The sequence below is a fragment of the Typopeltis vanoorti genome, chromosome 2 (genome assembly GCF_054136105.1).
Source record: "Typopeltis vanoorti isolate ZY-2024b chromosome 2, IOZ_Tvanoo_1.0, whole genome shotgun sequence".
Taxonomy (NCBI): Eukaryota; Metazoa; Arthropoda; class Arachnida; order Uropygi; family Thelyphonidae; genus Typopeltis; species Typopeltis vanoorti.
In genome coordinates, this window is record NC_143550.1 from 32277779 (window position 1) to 32302688 (window position 24910).

At 38.4% G+C, this 24910-nt stretch overlaps 1 protein-coding gene across 1 annotated transcript in view; it reads right to left on the minus strand.

The window, feature by feature from the left end:
* The window catches only part of LOC150108907 (muscle calcium channel subunit alpha-1-like), a 1617925-nt gene that overhangs the window by 1119547 nt on the left and 473468 nt on the right, over positions 1-24910 (minus strand). The window contains exon 11 of the mRNA XM_090414483.1: positions 24675-24722. Within this exon, the coding sequence (XP_090270609.1) occupies positions 24675-24722 (48 nt within the window). The remainder of the gene's footprint in view (positions 1-24674; positions 24723-24910) is intronic.

Genomic DNA, 24910 nt, shown 5'->3' on the forward strand with positions numbered 1-24910 from the left:
GGGTTGGATAAGGCAAGAAATGAAATGGAAGTGGAGTGAAATTAAGAAAATTTGGGTGAAAATGATTAAAACAAATCAAGTAAGTACAAAAGAGACGAAAGACGAGCGAGTGGCATTGTATGGTGACTCCATTATTAAAGGTGTGCTGGATGAGAGGATGCACAAGGTATGTTTTCCAGGCGGTAAAATGAGTAAAGTGATTGAGGCATTAGATATGAGGAGGGAGCGAGCAAAGGAGTTGATGGTTTTAATACCTACAAATGACTTGACAGAGGACAAAGAGTACGTCAGAATGCATATCAGGGGGCTACTTACATGGATAAAAGAGAATAGTGTGAGAAGAAGGGCAGTAAGCATGCTGCCTAGGTATGACAGTGGTGAGATGAGGTGGAGAGCAAGGATTATGAATGGTATGTTGGCAGAAATGTGTGATACACTTTATTAGTGTGTGGAATGAGTTTTGAAAGACGAAGTGAATGGTATAGGAGCGATGGTTATGGTGTGAGTCACTTGGAGAGACTGTTGCTTAAAGGTAGAGAATGAATCAGATCAAGTGGGAAGTGCTGTGGAAGAGCAGGAGAGTATGACAGGGAGATCGAAGAGGTAGCTATGAATGAGGAAGTACGTGGCATAAGCAGGGCTGGCCATCTCGGGGGTGGAGTGGGTGCAGTGCACCCGGGCCCCACGATCGAGTGGGCACAGTCGGTACACATTTGCGGAAACATATGATATTTCGAATGTGTTTTTTTTTATTTTTCCTGTGCCAAAATTCCAGGTAAGAAGTTTTACAAGACGTTTATTTCGAATCCTTTAATTTTTACCTTTGAAAAATATTTTAGGGCCCCAAAAGGTTTCTTGCACCTGGGCCCTTTTATAGAGAAGGCCGGTTCCTGGGCATGAGTATTGAAAATGAGAGAATGAGTGTGCAAGCTGAACTGGCAAACAGGGAGGGTCAAGGTGGACAGGGGTACAGAGAGCGAGAGAGGTGGATGCTCCAAGAGGATGTGAAAGCATGTATAGATAGGAAAGGAATGGGATGACCTAGGATCAAGAGAAAACAGTTTGAATTGAAGAGGGTTCTAAAATGAATAAGCAGAAAGGGAAATAACCCCAGTCAAACATGGAGAGATCACATCAAATGAGTGTTTTCAGAGGAACTAGCTGTAGATCCAGGAATGAGCTGTTGTGTTTATACAGATGCTAGAAGTGTAAGAAACAAGACAGATGAAATGGTTGCACTAATTGAGTCTGTTCACCCAAAAATTTTTGGAATAAGTGAGACATGGTTGGATGAGGACGACATCCTGACAGGAATAGATATGGAAGGATATGATGTGTTTCGTGAGAATAGAAGGGGTAAAAAAGGGGGGAAGTGCTATTGATGATAGAGAAAGAGTTATGTCCATACAAAGTAGAGATGCAAGAGAGAAATAGTGCCAGTGGTTTTGAGGCAGTATGGTGTGAGATAGAGGTCAATGGAATGAAATACTTGGTTGGATGTTGTTACAGACCAGGAAATGTGGATGGTAGTGACTATGAAATGTATAATCAAATTAGCCAAGCAAATAAGAAAAGAGTGATCATAATTGGTGATTTTAATTATGGCAATATAGACTGGAATAGCAACTGGAAGTAAAGAAAATGAGTTTCTTGAGTTTTTGAGGGATAACTACCTTAGGCAGTATGTAACAAAGGGCACACGAGGATAGAGGGTCTTGGATTTGATCATCTCATCAGAGGTGTAATTGTAAATGAGTGTCAAATCACGCCAGTTGGTGCAAGTGACCATGATGTGATTTACCTGGGTGGTTGCCAGCAGTGTGAGGACCTCTGTAAGAAAAGGGTATATGTGAAACTACAAAGTGAGGGGGGGGTGAGTATGAAGAGCTCAGGAGACAGCTTTCAGGTGTGGAATGGAATGAGGAGTTAGCTGGAAAAGAGATCAATGCAGCTTGGGAATTTTCAAAAATTATCTAATAGATGCAATGTCTAAATGTGTTCCAAGGGTGAGAAGGTTAAATAAGGTCGGAGTGAAATGTACGAATAAAGAGATTAAGCATTCGATACAGAGAAAAAGTTCAATTCCATGAGGACTACAAAGACAAGGTGGTTGACTTGTTTGTGAAGACAGCTAAAGAGAGCTAAGAGCAGCAGTTAGCTAATGAAGCCAAAAAGAATCCTAAGAAGTTCTTTCGATATGTAGCCAGCAAAAGAAAGAATGATTATGTAAGGATGATATCGATTGGAGAAAATAGAACAAAGACGGCTGTTGCAGAAGGTGTCGTGGAGATACTTAATGAGCAGTTCATAAATGACTTTCAATCTTGTGAATGTGACTTCATGGAGAGATTGAGACCAGTTCATGATGGGGGAAGAGAGACTGCAAGAGGTGTTTGGGGAGTTGGGCAAATTAGCTGTAAATAAGGCTGTGGGACTTGATAATATACCACCTATTATTCTGAAGGAATGTGCCAGGGAATTGACGCCAGCCTTGACATATTTTTTTAAGACGAGTCTTGCACTCGGTCAAGTTTCTAAGGAGTGGAAGGAGGGCAAGATTGTGTCACTTCATAAAGGAGATGACAGAACTCAAACATCAAACTATAGGCCTATCTGTGTGTTAGGTGTTATAGTTAAGTTGTTGGAGAAGCTTATGAGAACTAGGATTCAGAATTAGGTTGACAACAATGGTATTATCTTTGATGGACAGCATGGATTTACTAAAGGGAGGTCATGTTTTAGTAATCTACTTACTTATTACAAAAAGGTGATGCTTCCATGGACAGAGGAGAAGGATACACTGTAATATACTTAGATTTTGCAAAGGCTTTTGATAGATTACTGCATGATAAGTTGATAGTCAAACTGGAGTGGATAGAGTTGGATATTAGATTGGTGCATTGGATTGGAGACTGGCTAACATAGAGGTATCAACAAGGTCTGTATGCGGGGAGCGATATCCAGAAAAGGAAAGTTACTAGTGGTGTACCTGAGGGGTCTGTTTTAGGACCATTAGGGCCATTACTGTTTAACTTGTATATTAATGATATTGGTGAAGATTTAGATGGAGATATTCATTTGTTTGCAGATGATGCAAAGTTGGTATTTATCATGAAGAGTAGAGAAGACGTTGTGGCTTTACAAGAAAAGAAAACTTGAATAAACTGAGTAATTGAGCATGGCAAAGGGGATGCAAGTTCAATGTTGCAAAATGTAAGGTTTTAAAATTTGGAAAACAAAAATGCGATGCAGAATTTATGCTTGATGAGGATATATTGTCGGAGGTCGAGGAAATAAGAGATCTGGCGATGATAGTGGATAAGGATCTGAAATTTAGGGGACACATAACCACAATTGTGAAGACAACACAAAGGCTTCTGGGAATGATGCAGAGGACATTGACTTGTAGAAGTAGAGATATTCTTGTTCCATTGTACAATATAAGGCTTTGATTAGGCCACACATGGAGTACTGTGCCTAGATTTGGTCACCTGGTTTTCAAAAGGATGAAGAGATGTTGGAGAGGGTCCAGAGGTGATTGACTAAGGTAGTTTCTAATCTCTGGAATGCTGAGTATGAGAAAAGATTGAGAAGATGCAACTTGCAGAGTCTAGTGGACAGGAGGAAGAGGGGAGATATGATAGAGAGCTCCATGTTATTGAGGGGTATTTATAGGATCGATGCTGGAGTGGTTCTACAGAAAATAGTGGGAGATCAGGGGAGAACCAGAGGTCATCCCTGGAAACTGTATAAAGAGGGTGTGAGTAGGGGAGTGAGAAGCAGGTTTTCTTCATGCAGAGTTGTGAATGATTGGAATGCCTTGTCTGAGAGTGTGGTGTCTGCAGAGAATTTGAGTGTGCTCGGTATGATGAGCTATGGTTTGATAAAAGGACCTCCTAGATGAGTCTTTGACTCCATGTGGTCTTGGGTAATAATAATAATAATACAAGCTAACATTCCCATCATCTGAATTGATCCTATTAAATTTTTCTATTCAACTATGTTATAATTAAAATTCGATATTTTCCTATTCACTTAATCATATCACAGTAGGATATCAACAGGTTTCCTTCACCTCTCATAATCTCCTGCTTTGTAGTTTCACATATCTCTCTTGTTCATTAAAGATGGACTTTCCCAGCAACCAGCCTTCCATGTTAAAACTACATGATCGTGCTCACTAACTAGTGATTCCCTGGTGACTTCAGTTATCACTGAGATTATTATTCTTACTATTATTTTGTGACACCTTCAGTGAGTTCAAAGACTCATTGAAGGAGGGCACCTGCCCTACAAATCTCCGTCTCCACCATTTAATTCACCAACCACACCAACCACAACTACCGTCATCATCTACACTAAATGCCATCTACTGTCCACCACCACCACTACTATTTTTTGTCTAAATTGTATGTGTTAACACGTTCCCTGCCACGCTACTCAGTCATAGTTTGTTCCAGCAAGGCAAGCGCTTTCACATCTTCAAGGTCACTACGAGTAATCTCGTAGCCGGCTTATCAGATAGAATTTTGTTTCATACGCCAACTACGAGTAATCTTGTATCACTTACATCTATATATTACATGTGCTGACGGCAGTGTTTATTGCATCTAGTTCAGTTTTAGTTTCTAGTCTCTAAGAACCTTCAATTTCCCAATGGCCAGTAAAAGAAAACTTACTGATATAGAAGTAGAAGCTTATGCTAATATGAGCGATGATGAATTTCATGAACTATTTGGTTCCGATTCCGAAGATGATCCTACAGACGACTCTAGCGGTGACTCCGATGAAGAAGAAACTTTTGAAGATGAAGTTAGCAACCAGCCAAATACATCAACATCAACTTAATGGGAAAATTCAGAAGAAGAGCCCCCACAATTTGACTTTGTTGAAACTGCAGGTTTTAAAATTGACACTGGAAATTTCAGTATCAAAAGGTTAGTTGAACTTTTCTTTTCTGAAGATTTTCTCACAATTTTAGTAGAACAAACCAATTTATATGCTTTACAAAATATTGAGGAAAGTCAAGCACAGTTTAAAAAAAGTCGAAGAATTTCTAACTGGAAAGTAACAGACATACATGAAATGAAATTATTTCTTGGACTTTTACTTCATATGGGTCCTTGTAATTTACCGTCTATTGAGCATTATTGGAGTACAAATCAACTTTACAATTTGCCATTTTGGCGCTCTAAAATGAGCTGAAATCGATTTCAAATTTTATTGCGTCATTTGCATTTCACAGATAATTCCCAAGCAGCTAATGATAAATTGCACAAATTAAAACCAGTCCTAGATCATTTTAATAGTGTAATGCGAAATTGCTACACACCAGACAGAAACTTATGTATTGATGAGTCAATGGTGTTGTGGCATGGTAGACTGGCATTTCGGCAATACAAAAAAAAACAAAAAACATAAATATGGCATGGAATTCTATGAGCTATGCGAATCAAATGGATTGGTGATAAAAATAAAAATTTATACAGGAAAATCTGAATCTTCTTTAGCGAAAATGGGTCACGCATATGATGTTGTATTCCATTTGATGGAAGAATATTTAGATAGGGGTTATGTATTGCATATGGAAATTTTTTATAATTCTGTAACTCTAACAGAATCGCTTACCAACAGAAAAATGTATGTGTGTGGAACGCTGAGAAATAATAGGAAAAACAATCCACCAGATGTTTTTCAGAAGAAACTAAAGAAAGGGGAATTTGTCTGGCGAAGACGAGGTCCTGTTGTAGTCAGCAAATGTTTTTTTTTATTTTACTGAGTGCTTTTTTATTTCATTGATTGGTTTTTATTTTTATTGATTTTACTAGTTTTAAATTGATTTACAAATTACGTGTTATACTATGGATTAACTCGCGCTTGGCATAGGAGGTTAGTAATCGACATACAAGTATACTCGTAGTTAGCTTGTGAAGCTCATATACGAACTACGAGTATACTCGTAGTTGGCATCTGAGGCACATACACAATATACTATATTTTAGTTGAAATTATTTCCCTTCTACCAAGCCCCCAGACATGCTCTCCGCTTTATTCGGAATCCAAGGGTCCAAATTAAGGTAATTATACAAAGGGATAACTCGTGTTTGGCATAGGAGGTCGGTATATCGACATACGAGTATACTCGTAGTTGGCTTGTGAAGCTCATATACGAACTACGAGTATACTCGTAGTTGGCAGCAAACGTGTTAAGGCTGATTTGCCAGTACGAAGGATGAAAAACCTGAGTTTCTGGGAGAAAAAAAAACATGATATCTCCAAATGCGATCGGCTAACTCACCTTCAATTGAAGAAAAAAACCCATATAAACATTCCTCCTGTCAAGATGGGAATCAAACTTAGGCCTTTTCCAATCAAATGCTACAATGTACCATCGTTCTTCCAAGTGCACTTAAAGAGGTGCTTAAAAAAAAAAAAAAAACTTAATAGTTATCTGCACTGGGGAGCAAACCTGTGACAATGAGTTCAGAAAACTACACATTCACCCTCTATGGCACTTTTTGTTGTTGTTGTTGTTGTTGTTGTTGTTGTTGAGATGATGTTATTAAACCTAACACTCATATCCAGTGCTCACAACTACTTGTGTACTGGTCCATTCATCCTCCTTGCACATGCTGATTTCTGTTTTCAATATGTTTTTCCATAATCCAAGTCACTTATTATTATCAGCTGCCTGTCATTCACCTGTTTAATGTGTCTGACGTTTCAATAATTCCTCTACATCCCATGACGTATACCAAATCCTTTGCCACATTTTAAAATTCCTGCTTACTTCAACCACCAAATTACCTGAAAGTCATTATCACTACTGCTTCTGAAACTCCATCTGGAGGGGGGGGGGGGAACTCATCTGAGATAATTGTTAATATCCAATGCCCCTCTCTTATCTTTTTTGTCCTCCCAAAAAATGATATATCCATCACATTCTATTCCCAATAGAGTATATCCTTCTCTGTCAAGTACATATCACTGATACCAATTATTTGAGGACAACTAATTTTAATGATGTCACAAACTTTGATCTTCTTTGTACAATCAGACCTGTGAATTTCCATAATTATATAATCACATGTGTACTACAGTAGAAAATTATTTATTGCAAAAATATTTCATCTTATGTATCATAAGACATCAATATCAGCGTGAGCAAAGAACAATTTACTGCTGTTCTTTAGTCACAGTAGAGTGCATGTGTTAAAGTAGAATCCCTCTCTATATGCAGTCATATAATTGTTAAGTTACAAAGTATTGGGCTGACAATGATAATCAAAACAAATTAAATTAATTACAATACAGCTTATTTAATACAGTTGAGGATAACAATTAGGGTAGGTAAGGAAGTCAATACAATTAAGGTCTGGTCGATGAAGCAAGGCTTCAGCATAATAGTTGTATTTACCTACTGGATCCTGTGGCTTGTGTTTTCAATTCCATGTTGTGCTATGACTAGACATCTGCCATTTGATAAACCTAATGTGATCTTGATGTTCATAAATACTGACTTCCTGTCCATTGCATGACTTGGTATACACCAGGTAACAACACTGATGATCAGATTGAAAAATTTGGTTGATGGGATTACATTTTATCCTAATCTTTACTGCTTGTTCAGAGATGCCATTGATGTAGGATGGGAGTCCTGTGGCGTTCTATGTTTTGTCGTGGATGATGTCTAGGAGCGGCGTTAATTATAATAATAATTATTATTACAACTGGCTTGCATTGATAACACTGCTCAACTACACCTTGACAAACATAGATGCGCTAATACTGACCGAAGTTGCAATAAACGACACAGAAATTTACGCATGCAACATTAATGATTACCAATCCTAGAACTTATGTAGACCAAACAAAAGAGGAGGTGGTATCGTGGCATTTAGCAAAGAAAAATACAATGTGCTGAAAACCAAACTCGTTTCGAACATGCAGAAACACTAATTTTGGAAATCACAAATAGCGACAAACATAGTATCAAATACACAATAAACATAATATACAGACTCCCAGATAATAATCCACTCAGCTTTCTGCATGAATTAGAAGCATGGCTTAGCGGCATCGAACCCTGCACAACACATAGGCTCATCCTAATAGGAGACATTAATATAAATACTCTTCACCATGCTTCTTCGACTACTAACACATACCTTGATATACTAAGTCAGTACAACATAAACCCTACCATTAACTACCCAACAGGAAAAGAAATACTCAACAATTCACTAACATGATCATGCATTAATAAAATCAACATACGGACTCCCACCTATACATATACATCATCAGTAATTAGCATCAAAATTGACGATTACTACTTTGTCTCAAATTCGTTTTATTATGTTACCCACACCATCCCCCTCACACTACACCACAAAAGTCAACAAAACTCGATCATATTAACGAGCATTGTCGACAACCTTGTGAAAAATACAGACTGGAATTCCCTACTTAAAATAAACGATCCTGTAACATTATATGAGAATTTCTAACAAAAGTTCACAGAAATACACAAAAAAGCAACAAAACCTACACAAATTATGCGACAAGCAGACAATAATCCATGGATAAATGGCAAAATCCATGGAAAAAACTAAAAAAGTCACCCAGTAACACGCATTTACAAACATTATAAAAAAACACAAAAAATCAACTAACAGCAAAAATTCGTAGGGAAAAAAGACACTACTACTACTTCATAAAATTCATGGAATATAACGACAACATGAAGCAAACATGGCTACACTAAACGAATTAGTAAATTAGTAACTCGAAAGAAAAAAAACTTCAGTGCAAGATTTTATTGGAAAAAGTTTCAGTCAGGATATAAACCAAGAGGAACTAGCAGACTCATTCAACCATGCGTTTTCACAAACAATATCACACAAACTCAAAAAAGACAATCTAACAACGATCAACAAAAAACAACAAAAAGTTTATTGTTTTTTGTTGTCAACAACAAAAAAACAACAAACAAAGTGTGTCAACAACAAAAACTAAATACAAAAATATAATTTGTATGCACAGCATACAAATTATTGACTTCATGCAGAAAAGATTCTGCAAAAAGAATGAGGGACTAAGAGGACAACTTGCTTGGCTCCTTTTGAATCCTCCCCAGGTCTGAAAGGAACTCATTGATTAGGAGGCAGGTAGATGTATTAGCATGAGCTGCTCCTTTAATGATGGATACCAACTGATGGCCCATCCAAATCTGATGGATGATTTGGAACAGAAAGAGATACCAGATATTATCAAATGCTTTGAATAGTATCCATAGGCTGCCATTAGATGTTTTTACATATTTACCAGGCATAGTATACTGCATAGCAGAAATACAAGAATAAAAACTGCTGATAAATTGTCCACCAAACAACTGTGTGCTTTGGATTAATTTTATTTATGATTTGAGACTGTTTAAATGTGTGGACAGACTTATGTGTTGGTCGAACATGTTGTTTATTATTTTAACGGTATATAATAGAACACAGAAACTAAGTAAATAATTAATTTATTAACTTGTTGCTGATATTTCGCTGCTGTTATAACCAGCATCTTCAGAGCACAAAAACACTGTTTGTCACAATACGCGAGACTATAACAAAATGGTGTACTTAAACAAAATTGTAGCAGCAACACAAAGACTAGAGTCCTGATTTTGGCGCCCTCTATCTGAAAAAAAAAAAAAAAAAAAACAGAGCTATCACATATTACTAGAGTCCTAGAAAAGTGCTAGTTTTTTCTTAATATGACTGTCTCTCAGATCTTCGGCAAGTTAATGCAGCCATATTTGTTGAGATTTGGAGTGTGTTTTAGGGCTTCTGTCGCCTCTAAGAACAATCTCTCTGATTTATATGGGTTTCTGTGTAGTACCTTTGTGTTTTTCCAGTTGATCCTGTGTGCAGGGGTATCCAGAGCATGGTCTGCTAGGCCCGACTTCCCATAATGATAATTCCGGACGTATCTTTTATGTTCGCTGATGCAGATGTTCACAGTTCTTCCTGTTTGACCGTAGTAGGCTTGATTACATGAACAGGGTACTTGGTAGACTCCTGGATGTGATAAAGGAGGAATGCTGTCCTTGGGTGAGCGGATGAGGGTGGCTAATTTGCTACATGGTCTGAATGTAGTGCGTAGTTTATGTTTATTGAGAATTCTTGAGATCTTTTTGGATGTGCCTTTAATGTAAGGTATGGTGACTGTTTTGTTGTAGTTTTCTGTGGTGGATGGTGGGAGGGGTTTCTTAAGAGTGTTTAGTATTTTATTTATTTTATGTGGATTGTAGCCGTTGGCCAAGAAGGTGTGGCGTAAGTGAGTCAGTTCAGCAGTAAGAGCCTTGTCATTGGAACAGATTGCTCTCGCTCTATGGGTTAGCGTTTTAAATATGCCATATTGTTGAGAAGGATGATGGTGTGATTGTTTGTGTAAGTATCTACCTGTATGTGTGGGTTTTCTAAAAACTGAAAATGATAAGGAACCATCTGGAAGACGTGTGATAAGTGTATCCAGGAAGGGCAGACAGTTGTTGGCTTCCAGTTCCATAGTAAAGTGGATTTTTGGATGTTGGCTATTTAAATGTGCTAAGAATGTTTTCAATGTCTCTGGACCATGTGGCCAAATAGCAAGCACATCGTCAACATAGCATAGCCAAAATGTTGGTTTGAGAGTGGCTGTATTGATTGCTTGTTTTTCCAGGTGTTCTATGTAAAAGTTGGCTGGGAGGGGGGAAAGTGGGGGAGCCCATGGCTGTCCCATCTATTTGTTTGTATATTTTCCCTTTCCATGTGAAATATCCTGCATGTATTGTGAATTTGAATAGTTCAAATATATCAGAGAGAAGTGTGACTTCAGTAGATTCAGGGTTTCTATTAGTGGTACATTTGTGAACAGTGAAGTGATGTCAAAGCTTACTATTAAGTCTGAGCTTTTTAGGGTAAGGTGTTGTAAGATGCTTTTTAGGTGTGCTGAATTTTTGACAAAGGAGGGAGAATTGTTTGTGAGAGTGGCTAGTAGCTTCGCTAAATGTCTAGCCAGTTTGTATGTGGGACTATATATACTGTCCACAATTGGGCGTAGGGGTGTGCCTTGCTTGTGAATTTTTGGTGCTCCATAGATCCTCGGTGTTTTAACATGGAAGGGCTTGAATTTGTTAACTGTGTCTTTGGGCCAGGAAGTGACTTTTTTCAATAATTTTTGTGTCTTATTCTTTTATGTGTTGGTAGGATTGCGATCTATAATTTTGTATGTTGACTGATCTTGTAATAGTGTGTGCATTTTGTTTTCATATTCAGTTGTGTCCATCACCACGGTTGCATTTCCTTTGTCTGCTTTTGTTATGGTAATCTGGCTGTTGTTGTGTAGCTCTTTTATAGCAATGAATTCCTTATGTGGGATATTATTTTTGGGAGGCTTGGACTTGATTAGGATGTTGGCCACATCTAAACGTATGTTGTTAGCTATTGTTGGAGGCAGGTCGTATATTCCTCGTTCGATGGACGCCATTATTTCGGCTTTTGGAACTTGTTTGGGAGTTATGGCAAAATTGTGCCCTCGACTTAAAGCACTCGTGGCTTCTTTGCTTAAGGTGAGTGACGATAGATTCATGACGACGAGGTCTTGTTGTAATTGCGGTCGTTGTATGGTGTTCCGTTGTTGGAGATTTTCAAACTTATTTTGGTTCCGGTTTTTGACTCTGACGAATCCTTTTTTTGCTGTTGCGTCGGTGATGTTATCAAGGATCTGCCAAAGTTCCGTATTTAGAATATTATGCAGTGATTCTCGTAATGCATTGATGGTTGAATTTGATTTTGCTAATTCCAGACGAGTGGCGTTAATCTGTTCACGTAAAAGCGCTACACTCGCTCGTTTACAGCAAACCTTAGAAAGACTTAGAAAGGGAAAATATACAAACAAATAGATGGGACAGCCATGGGCCCCCCCTCCCCCCAGCCAACTTTTACATAGAACACCTGGAAAAACAAGCAATCAATACAGCCACTCTCAAACCAACACTTTGGCTATGCTATGTTGACGATGTGCTTGCTATTTGGCCACATGGCCCAGAGACATTGAAAACATTCTTAGCACATTTAAATAGCCAACATCCAAAAATCCACTTTACTAGGGAACTGGAAGCCAACAACTGTCTGCCCTTCCTGGATACACTTATCACACGTCTTCCAGATGGTTCTTTATCATTTTCAGTTTTTAGAAAACACACACATACAGGTAGATACTTACACAAACAATCACACAATCATCCTTCTCAACAATATGGCATATTAAAAACACTAACCCATAGAGCGAGAGAAATCTGTTCCAATGACAAGGCTCTTACTGCTGAACTGACTCACTTACGCCACACCTTCTTGGCCAACGGCTACAATCCACATAAAATAAATAAAATACTAAACACTCTTAAGAAACCCCTCCCACCATCCACCACAGAAAACTACAACAAAACAGTCACCATCCCTTACATTAAAGGCACATCCGAAAAGATCTCAAGAATTCTCAATAAACAATTCTCAATAAACAATAAAGAGATTAAGCATGCAATAAAGAGAAAAAGAGCATTGTGGAGGCAGCATAAGAGAAGTGGAAGTAACCAATTTCATGAGGTCTACAAAGACCAGGCAAGGAGGGTGACTTGGTTGGTGAGAGTAGCTAAAGAGAGGTATGAACAGCAGTTAGCTAATGAAGCTAAAAATAATCCTAGGGAGTTCTTTCGATATGTAGCCAGCAAAAGAAAGAATGATTATGGAAGGATGACATTGATTGGAGGAAATGGTATAAAGACAGCTGTTGCAGAATGTATGGTGGAGATACTTAATGAGCAGTTCATAAAGATCTTTCAATATTGTGATTGTGACTTCATGGAGAGATTAAGAGCAGATGATGATGGGGAGGAGAGACTGACTGTAAGTGAGCAAGAGGTGTTTGAGGAGTTGAGTAAACTAGATGTAAATAAGGCTGTGGAACTTGATAATATATCACCACGTATTCTGAAGGAATGTGCCAGAGTTGACACCTGCCTTGACATATTTTTTTTAATACAAGTCTTGCACTTGGTCAAGTCCCTAAAGAGTGGAAGGAGGGCAAGATTGTGCCACTTCATAAAGGAGGTGATCGAACTCAAGCATCAAACTATAGGCCTATCAGTGTGTCAGGTGTTGTGGTTAAGTTGTTGGAGAAGCTTGTGAGAACTAGGATCCAGAGTTGGGTTGACAACAATGGTATAATCTTTGATGGACAGCATGGATTTGCTAAAGGGAGGTCATGTTTTAGTAATCTACTTACTTATTACAATAAAGTGACTGCTTCCTTGGACAGAGGAGAAGGATACACAGTAATATACTTGGATTTCACAAAAGCTTTTGATAGAGTGCCTCATGATAGGTTGACAGTCAAACTAGAGCAGATGGGGTTGGATATTAGATTAGTGCATTGGATTGGAGACTGGCTATCTGATAGGTATCAACAAGTTGTGTATGGGGGTGCAATATCAAGGAAAAGGAAAGTTACTAGTGGAGTGCCTCAGGGATCTGTTTTAGGGCCATTACTATTTAACTTGTATATTAATGATATTGGCGAAGATTTGGATGGAGATATTCAGTTGTTTGCAGATGATGCAAAGTTGGGACGAACCATAAAGAGTAGTGAAGATGTTGTGGCCTTGCAAGAAGACTTGAATAAATTAGTGATTGGGCAAGCAAATGGGGATGTGAGTTCAATGTTGCAAAATGTAAGGTTTTAAAATTTGGAAAACAAAGATGGGATGCAAAATTTATGCTTGATGAGAATATATTGTTGGAAGTAGAGGAAATAAGAGATCTGGGAGTGATAGTGGATAAGGATCTAAAATTTAGGGGACACATCGCCAAAATTGTGAAGACAACACAAAGACTTCTGGAAATGATGAGGAGGACACTGACGTGTAGAAGTAGGGAGATTCTTGTTCCATTGTATAAGGCTTTGATTAGACCACACATGGACTATTGTGCCCAGATTTGGTCACCTGGTTTTCAGTAGGATGAAGAGATGTTGGAAAGGGTCCAACATCTCTTCATCCTACTGAAGAAGGATGAAGAGATGTTGGAAAGGGTCCAAAGGCGACTGACTAAGGTAGTTTCTGACCTCTGGAATGTCGAGTATGAGGAAAGATTGAAAAGATGTAATTTGCAGAGTCTAGTGGAGAGAAGGAAGAGGGGAGATATGATAGAGACCTACAAGTTGGTAAGGGGTTAATATAGGATCAATGGTGGAGAAGTTCTACAGAGTGGGAGATCAGGGGAGAACCAGAGGTCATCCCTGGAAAATGTATAAAGAGGGTGTGAGAAGGGGAGTGAGAGGCAGGTTTTTTTCGTGCAGAGTTGTGAATGATTGAAATGCCTTGCCTGAGAGTGTGGTGTCTGCAAGGAGTTTGAATGTGTTTAAGACCCGGTATGATGAGATGTGTGTGAGATAAAAGGACCTCCTAGATGAGTCTTTGACTCCATGAGGTCTTGTTTAATAATAATAATAATAATAATAATAACATAAACTACGCACTACATTCAGACCATGTAGCAAATTAGCTACCCTCATCCGCTCACCCAAGGACAGCATTCCTCCTTTATCACATCCAGGAGTCTACCAAGTACCCTGTTCATGTAATCAAGCCTACTACGGTCAAACAGGAAGAACTGTGAACATCTGCATCAGCGAACATAAAAAATGCGTCCGGAATTATCATTATGGGAAGTCGGGCCTAGCAGACCATGCTCTGGATACCCCTGCACACAGGATCAACTGGAAAAACACAAAAGTACTACACAGAAACCCGTATAAATCAGAGAGATTGTTCTTAGAGGCGACAGAAGCCCTAAAACACACTCCAAATCTCAACAAATATGGCTGTATTAACTTGCCGAAGATCTGGGGGACAGTCATATTAAGAAAAAACTAGCACTTTTCTAGGACTCTAGTAATATATGATAGCTCTGTTTTTTTTTTTTTTTTTTTCAGATAGAGGGCGCCAAAATCAGGACTCTAGTAATATGTGATAGCTCTGTTTTTTTTTTTTTTTCAGATAGAGGGCGCCAAAATCAGGACTCTAGTCTTTGTATTGCTGCTACAATTTTGTTTAAGTACACCATGTTGTTATAGTCTTGCGTATTGTGACAAACAGTGTTTTTGTGCTCTGAAGATGCTGGTTATAACACCAGCGAAATATCAGCAACAAGTTAATAAATTAATTATTTACTTAGTTTCTGTCTTCTATTATATACCGTTAAAATAATAAACAACAAATTTGAGACTGTTGTTGTTAATGCAAAAAAAAATCTTGTAGCCAGTATTAGATACAGAAATTGATCTCGAGCTGTTGATTAAGTAATAATCACTATTAGGTTTTGTAATGTGGATGATATGGCTGGCTACAAATTCACTTAATATTATTATCATTATTATTATTAACATCTTAATTTCAAGGAGTCAGAGACTGATAAGGGAATGTACAGACTACTGCACATAATGTTCATCTTTCCATACCTTAAACTGGTACAATGTGCCTACATTCACAACACGCACTCAGGCAATGCATTCACTCACCAACCACTCTCCATGCAAAGAACCTGCTCCTCATTCCTATTCTAACACCCTCCTGATAGAGTCTATAGCGACTTTCTTGTTCATCCCCCTCTCTCATTCTATGAAAAATCTCTTCCACGCCAATCTGATAACAACCACTGGCTAGCTTAATGTCTCATTATTATTATTATTTTATTTGAGACCTACAGGGTATCAAGGACTCATTGAGTCAATGATTGTCATATCTTCAGACTGTCATACCTTCCCTTAAATTCATTCACACTAGATGCACTCACTACCTGTAAACGCAAACTATTCCACTGATTTACTGCTCTGTGAGAGATAAACCTAACTCTTCCCCTTTCTTGATTGTGAACAAACTTAACTTCCATGAATGCTCACATGTTTTGTCGTCGCTTTCCGTATAATGAAAATTTTCATCAGGTGTTAAAGGATTAAATATCCTTTAACACCATTTAAAAGTTTATAGACTTCTATCATATCACCCCTCTCTATCACCCCAGAGTCTGTAATTCACATAGTATCGCAATCTGTTCTCATAATCTAAATCCTATAATCCAGATATAATCTTTGTAACTCTTCTTTGCACCCTTTCTGCAGCTTCTTTATCCCCTTAGAATCTGGGAGACCAAATCTGTGCACAATAGTCCAGGTGTGGTCTTATGAAAGCCTTATAAAGAGACAAAATTACTTCTTTATCCTTAAATGTCAAAGGTCACTTCAACATTGTAATTATCCTCTGAGTTGTATTTGCAACTTTTGCTATGTGACCTTTGAATTTCAAATTCCTATCTGCCAATATGCTAGCATTCCTTGCCGCCTCGGTTTCTTGTAGATTAAAGCCATTTTCATTTGCCCAAATTTCCAATCTATTCAAATCATTTTGTAAGTGCTGAATATCAGTAGCTTTCCTGCTTATCTTTGTATCATCGGCAAACAATTGCACATCTGATGATAGACCCTGCCTGATGTCATTAATGTACAGACTGAACAATAATGGCCCAAGGACTGAACCCTGAAGTACGCCACTGGTCTACCTTAAATCTGGCAGATTCACACTCACTGTATACCACTTTTTGATATCTGTCTGTCAATGATCACTTGATCCAACTCCAGAGTTCATATTCCAATCCCATATTCTTCATTTTATGAAACAGCCATTCGTGTGGTATCCTATCAAATTAGAAAAATCCAACATTATCATAGTGTATCTATACCATTTATCTAACTCGGCTGTAACATTGTTATGAAATATGAGTAAATTGCTAAATCATGACCTTCCTTTAGTAAGCCCATTGTTGTTTCGGAAATAACTGGCCCACTCTGTGACCGCCAATTGTTTCAGCCACAACATGAGAAATTACTCACTTAAGATAAAGACATGCTTGAGCTCTCAAGAGCAAAGGCATAGAAGCAATGAATAAGTGCAATTTCAGACTGTAACAATTTAATCAATAATATTATTGTAATGTAATCCAAAAGCTATGTTATAAATCATGCCCGATACAGGAAAAGTTATGTTAAGTGACTTCATAGTTGTTAACCAATCAGCGGGGGGTCTCATCATTACGTATCAGTTCATGACTCAGCAAAAAAAAATCAGAGACGTCATCCAGTAAACTCGGCAGTAAGAGTTCCATCAAGAAGGTCGCGAGGAAAGAACGTGACCCTATGAGACCAATCAAAGACGGCTGAGTGAGTGAAGTCGATAGTGAGAGAGGGTGCTCGCTAGCATGATATAAGCACGGTGCGCTCTTCAAACGCTCTCAGGTTTCCTGCATTTTTCCTGTGTGCCAGTGAGAAGGCCGTGAAGGCTGAGGATGCTTGACGCCGGTTTCCAGCAACCCTCCACGTTTCAGTGGGTTCCGTCACATACAAGTCTTCCAACTGTACAACAAGAAACCAGCAGACAGGGCCATTGGTGAGTTACTGCCAATGTAACTACTGTTCGTAGGATTCAACAAAGAAAGACAGCGGAAACAACAAGGAAGTCCTGTCATGTCCGAGGAAAGAAGAGCCATAAAACCAGGGAAACTAATCGGTAAGCCAAACAGTTCTTACCTATATGCTTAAGAAGTGCTGTAAGGGAAAGGAAAAGAAAACCTTAGGCATAGTCCTACTAGACTCAACTCGTAGATCCATTTGGACTGAACGTCTAGGTGTGACCTTCCTGCTGTGACTTATAAAATATGTATGCGTAAACTTTTAATAGGACAGTTTAAGAAATGAAATGTTAAATGAAGTGCACTGATTGAAAATACAGCTTTGTGCATTGGACCTATGAATTGCGTAAATCTAATAGCAAGGAGATTGATTCTCTTGAGATTCGTGATAAACAAGATTAAGCGAAATATCATGTATGAATTTTGAATAACGTAGTATTGCCAGAACTAACATAATAACAGGAGCATCACTCAATCCTAGAGCAAACCAATGGAATTCTTCTTCTTCTTCTTCTTCTTCTGCAGCTTCTCCCACTTAAGTGGGGTTACTGTTTGTTATGAGTCTCCTCCACACCTTCCTGTCTTGGGTTGTCACCACATCCAAGTTCTTCATCTTCAAGTCCTCTTCTACCAGCTCCCTCCATCTCTTCTTTGGCCGCCCACGCTTCCGCCTTCCTTGCAGATCCATCTGCATGACCCTTCTTCCCACATATTCGTCCTCCCTCCTCATCACATGACCAAACCATCTCAACCTTGCCTCCTGTATTTTCGCTCCTAAGTTCGTAACTTTCACTGTTCCCCTGACATAGTCATTTCTCAGATGATCCTTTCTGGTCACACCGCACATCCACCTAAGCATTCTCATCTCTGCTACTTCCATCCTGCTAATGTTATTTTTCCTCAGGGCCACAGTTTCTATAGCATATGTCATAGCTGGCCTCACTACTGTCCTATAAATTTTGCCTTTCAGATTGATCGGCACCCTCTTATCGCATAACACTCCAGCCATCTCCCTCCAGTTCCTCCAACCTGCTTGTATCCTGCATCCCACTTCCTTCTCAGCTCCTCCATCTTCTTCCACTGTTGAACCTAAGTATCTAAAGTTTCTCACCTTCCTGATGACATTTCCTTCCAGCTCCAGATCTGTCTCCTGGCCACCGCCCACTGCGCAACACATATACTCTGTCTTACTTCTGCTCAGTCTCATACCTCTCTCTCTTCCAGTACTTTTCTCCATCTTTCCAGTTTAGTTTCCGCTTCTTCTCTTGAATCTACACACAGCAAGATGTCATCTGCATACAACATTGTCCAGGGTGCATCTTCTCTCACCTCCTCTGTTACCACCTCCATCACAATATTAAACAGAAACGGACTTAATGCTGACCCTTGATGCAAGCCAACTGTTACTTGAAAACTTTCTGTCTGTCTCAGACAGGCCCGAACACTTGTCTTCACATTTCTGTACATTTCCTGCACCAACCTGACATATTTCTCCGGCACCTTCTTCTCCCTCAGACACCTCCAGACTTCTTGCCTTGGCACTCTATCGTATGCTTTCTCCAGATCAATAAATACCAGATGTAGCTCCCTTTGTTTCTCTCGATATTTTTCCATCATCTGTCGTAACCCAAAGATAGCATCTGTTGTTGATCTACCAGGCATGAAGTCAAATTGTTCCTTTGAAATCTCCACCTCCTCCCTCAATCTACCATCAAGAACCCTTTCTAGGATCTTCATTGTGTGGGACATCAACTTTATTCCTCTGTAATTTTTACAGTCTTGTGCCTTTACCCTTGTAGATGGGAACAAGAGTACTCTCCCTCCATTCCTCGGGTATATTTTCCTGTTGGCAAACTTTCATGAACAGGTCCCACAGCAGGTCAATTCCCTCTTCCCCCAGTGCCTTCCATGCCTCCACTGGAATTCTGTCAGGGCCCACCGCTTTTCCATTCCTCATCCTCTTCATGGCCTCCGTCACTTCCATTCTACTGATGTTCTGCACCATCCCCACAGAAGGCTGCCCATCTCCTCTGTGAGTCCTTGCATTTTCCTCATTCAAAAGTCCCTCAAAGTATATTTTCCATCTGTTTCTTATGTCCACATCCCTCCATAATACTCTTCCTTCATCATCTTTGATCTGCCTCACATGTAAGATGTCCTTAGCTGCTTTATTTCTACATTTCGCTAGTTGGTAAATTTTTCTCTGTCCTTTCTTTGTTTCTAATTGATCATACAGATCTTGATATGCCATGGCCTTTGCCTGTGCCACAACTCTCTTGGCTTCTTGCTTTCTCTCTTTGTACACCTCTCTGTCCTCTTCCACTCTTGACTCATCCCACTTCTGCTTTGCCTTCCTCTTAGCTGTCACTGCCACTTGTACATCATTATTCCACCACCAACCCTCCTTCTGCTCTCTAATCTTTCCAGATGTCTCACCAAGCACCTCGATTGCACAGCTCAGGTTTACTTTTGAATTATGTTTCCACCAATCTTGTACACTTTCCAGTCCATCTGAAATCCTCTCTAACACTCTCTCCCTAAAACGATTCCTCACACTCTCATCTTTTAAGCGAAACCACTTAATTGTCTTCATCCCATGGCAACCAGAAGTTCTTATCTTCAATCTTATTTTAAAGTCTGCGCACAGCAATCGGTGTTGTTGTGCTACCTGATCTGTTGGAATTACTTTACAATTTTTGTAAAGTAATTCCAATGGAATTACTTTACAAAAGTAAATTTTACTCATTAATTGAAAGTAATTCCAATGAGCAAACCAATGGAATAACAATTGAATAATGCTTCTGACCTATGATTATATAACCTTGTATTATAAGAAGTATGTAAGAGATTGAATGAGCTCAGTGCATGTGTGCAGAAATGTATTTATTGTATATTATTACCATTGCTTGATTTTCATGTATATTATAATTAGTAGTATTAAAGTGCATTGTTTTATATCAAAGTTTGTGTGTTCTGTTAACTGAGACTGACCTACCACTTGTTAAAATTACGAACCTGTGTAAGTGAAGGGGGAAACATTTGTATAAGAAAAAGGGGAGGAGCCACGACTGCATACCACGTGTTCCTGTTACCAAGTATTATTATAGTGATAGTCATTGAAGTAGACCTAAGAATCAGGAATTAGTCACCGGCTGGCGAGGTCGTTTTAAAACTAAAATAAATTTGCCAGAAATAACTCCTGGTACAAGTAAGAAGTAAAAATAGAATAAAGAATAAAAAGAATAAAAGGAGAATATAAACATTAAAAGTAAATAAAAATACATAACACCATACTACTCCTTGTAGAATATAGCTTGTTTGTCAACCCATTTTTGTATGCAAGTTCTTACCAACTTGTCTAAAATCCTCACTAGCATACCAGAGATACTGACAGATCAGTAGTTAGACCCATCAGTTTTTGCATCACCTTTGTACAATGGAACTATCACACATTCCTTCCATTCTTGTGGTATCATTTCTGAGCTGAAACTCAAGTTATACAAACATGTGAAAAGCCTAGCTCCACTGAACATTCCTTTAGTAAACAGGCTGATATTTCATCTAACCTTATAGACAAATTCTTATCCAGGTTATGCAACAGCTCTTCAATCTCATTTTCATGAAAATCTAACTGTTCATCCCATGTAGCAATAGCAATGTGCACCATGTTACATATACCTGGTTTATTGTATCTTAGCAAATTGAGCACACATTAATTGAACAATCTCATCAGCTTCTGACACTAGAATACCATCTTCATTCAATAATGTTATTCTTCAGCATTCATTATTTCTTTAGCTTGCATGGCCAATTTTCTTTCATACTCCGATTTAGCATTCTGAACAATATTCGTTACTTTTCTGTCTTGAGCTTTATATATTTCACAATTCCTCTCACTCTTATTCTCACATATTCTTTCTAAATCATCTTCTTCTTGGGGATCTCTTGCTTAATGTGATATCGCTAATGTCGCAAGTGAATGCAGTGGTAAATTTGAGATGTTTTTAATTAGCATATAGTGTGGCTTTTTGTCACTTTTTGTTAATGACTCCATATTTTTGTGCTGTGTGGTGGTATGAATTCGCATGTATGTATTGGCCCGTGTGTGTCGGTATTCATATTCAAATTCATACCACCACCCAGCACAAAAATATGGAGTCATTAACACGCTTAAAAACAGAGCCACAACTATTTGCTCCAACCAGCAAACCCTGAAACAAGATCTAAAAATCATTAGTGACACATTCATAAATAATGGCTATAACAAAATTACTGTCAATAAAATACTCTATAAAACCACAACAAAAACGAATCTAGATTACAGTAAAACCATAGCCATCCCATACATTAAAGGGTTATCAGAAAAAATCAACAGAATCCTACAACATTATAACCTCAATGCCACCTTTAAACCACCCACTAAACTTAAAACCATATTCAGCGCCTCTAAGGATCCTCTCCTCCCATTAGCACATCCTGGAGTCTATTGCATCCGCTGCACCTGTAACTTACCGTATATTGGTGAAACAGGACGGACAATCCTTATACGCAAGAAAGAACACATTAGACACATTAAATATAACCATTATGGTGAAGCAGGCCTCTCAGACCACGTACTTAACACCTTACACCAAATCAACTAGAAAAGCACCTGCTCCTTACACCGCACAAAAACCTGGTACGAAAGAAAATTTAACGAATCCAGCGAAATCCTGATAAACCACCCAAATATCAATAACAAAGATGGTATGAAAATTACAAGGATCTGGATGGCACATATTCAGCCAACCTAATATGAAAGATTCAACATGAGTCAGGACTCTAGCCAATCCGCTAGTATTAGAAACCATTCCACTCCAACTGGCTGGAATAATGTTAATATATATATATAGTAGACAACACAAATAATAGGACTCTAGCATTGATGTATAATTTTTTATTTTTAATTTGTATTTTTTTTTTTTTTTTTTTTTTTCACCAGAGGTCAGGCCAACAATTGTGGTAGCAGTTGGTCAGTATCTTTAACGAACCAGTTTGATTGTAGTATAGCTTGTTTCTTGTGTATATTTGTACGCTCCAGAAGATGACCTTGACATAAAGGTCGAAACGTTGAATTGTAGATTTTATTTATATTAAACTAAAGTTTTTATTCAAACACGGTAGTTGTTTCCATAATTTTCAAAAATGCGTAGAGGAAACAAAGTTTGCACCTGAAAATATCTTCAGGACTGAGGCAAGGTGGTGCATCTGTTGGCAACTCGTAGCAAAGCTGGACCAAGCTGCTCACACTTGGATAAAGGATTAAACTAAATTTATTATAGTCTAACCAAGTGCAAAATAAACTTCCAACATCTTTCTCTAAATCCAGAGTAATTTAATAATAAGGTGGTACACCGGTTGGCAACTCGTATAGGTAAATATGACCTCTCATTGCTTCTGCTTTAGTGTCACTACTTCTGGGTCTGCCTCCCACTGACGAGACTTCAATAAAGGTCGAAACCAGTCTGGTTAGTGGCCCTTCCCTCAATGCACAGCATTATACATGTCCGAAAGGAGATGTGCTTTGCATGGTGGGAGATACTGAAACAAGGAGTGATGAGAGCTTGGTCCACCTTTGCTACGAGTTGCCAACAGATACACCACCTTGCCTCAGTCCCGAAGATATTTTCAGGCACAAACTTTGTTTGCTCACACTTGGATAAAGGATTAAACTAAATTTATTATTGTATATAAATGATATAAAATAACCTGAAAGGAAATATTCAGTTGTTTTGTTGATGTTGCAAAATTAGGCAGAGCACTAGTTAATAAAGGGGATATGGAGGGCTTGCAGGATGGTTTAAATAGCTATCAGTATGGGGTTTTGAAAAATAATGGGTGTTAGTTTAATGTGCAGAAATGTAAAGTTATCCATTTTGGGATAAATAGATTACAAGCTATGTACCACATTAATGGAACTATACTCCAGAAAATAGATGAAGCTGGGGATTTAGGGGTGGTGGTAGACAGAAAGTTGAAGTTTACAGGACATATTGTTAAGGCTGCTAAAGTAGCTCATAATATTACTTGGCTATTGAAGAACACACTAACAAGCAGAGATAATGAAGTTGTTATTCCTCTTCATAAGGCCTTGATATGTCCACATATGAATTACTGTGCACAAGTCTGGTCCACCTCAGTTTTTTGGGAAGTGGTGGAGAGGATTCTGAGGTAAGCAACCTAGATGGTGATTGGTCTGTGGAACATTCCCTTTGAGGATAGATTGAGGATGTGTGGGCTGCAGAAGTTGGTTAATAGGTGAAAAAGAGGAGATATGATAGAAACATTTAAGTTACTTAAAGAATTTTATAGGACTGATGTAAGGGAAGAGGGGAGAGAACAAGAGGAAGTTGATTAAAAGTGTGGTTAGTAGGGGTGTGAGGACTATATGGCCCAGCTGGCCGAGTTGACAGCATATCCGCTCTCCAGCCAAAAGGCTGCGGGTTCGAATCCTGCCGTGGACATGGATGTCTCTGATTATCTGTGGAAATACAAGTAGTGGTCGGTTGTAGATGGCATTGGTGTGGTTGCAATCAGTTGGTGATTGAATGATGAAGACAGAGTTGTAGAGCAGGTGCCCTCCTGCAATGAGTACTTGGACTGCTTGGAGGTGTCAAGTAATAATAATGATATATTTTTCACTTGGAGAGTTGTGAATGAATAGAATATGTTGCCAGAGTCAGTTGTTAGGACTTTGTCTGTTAATGGGTTTAAGGAGAGGTATAACAGATTGTGTGCATAGTTTGGGCCTCCTGCGATGAGTCTTCGGATTCAATGGAGGTGCATGTACAATAATAATCATCATAATAATAATAATATCTTATTTCAGGGCCATTCTTATCCCTCCACAACTTTAGTTCTGCCCCCCCCCCAAGTTTACTTGTTTTGCAATAGCCTTTTTAACATTATGCACACATCCTTACTCATTTAAATAAAACCCATCGCTTATAACAAATAAAAAATTTTTCTTTGTTTTCTAATGGATCATTCAGAGTATAGAATGATAAAATATGATTATTTATTACAGAAATTCAGTATGATTTTAGATAGTAATAAGTAAATTATTCATGAAAAGTTACATACCTAATCTGGGATTTTCACTTGCTTCTCTGTCATCTGGTTCAATATCCTCTATGGCAAATGAAAAAAATTCCAGGTAATTATTGAAATATGATTATTATTATTATTTATTATCATTATCATTTTTTATTATTATTATTTATTATTAGTTTATCATGAGTCCCTGGGCTCAATAAAAGACCTTGTATAGCGTTTATTAGGTGCCGAAAAATTTCCTTACTATGCAAAATGGCAGTTTA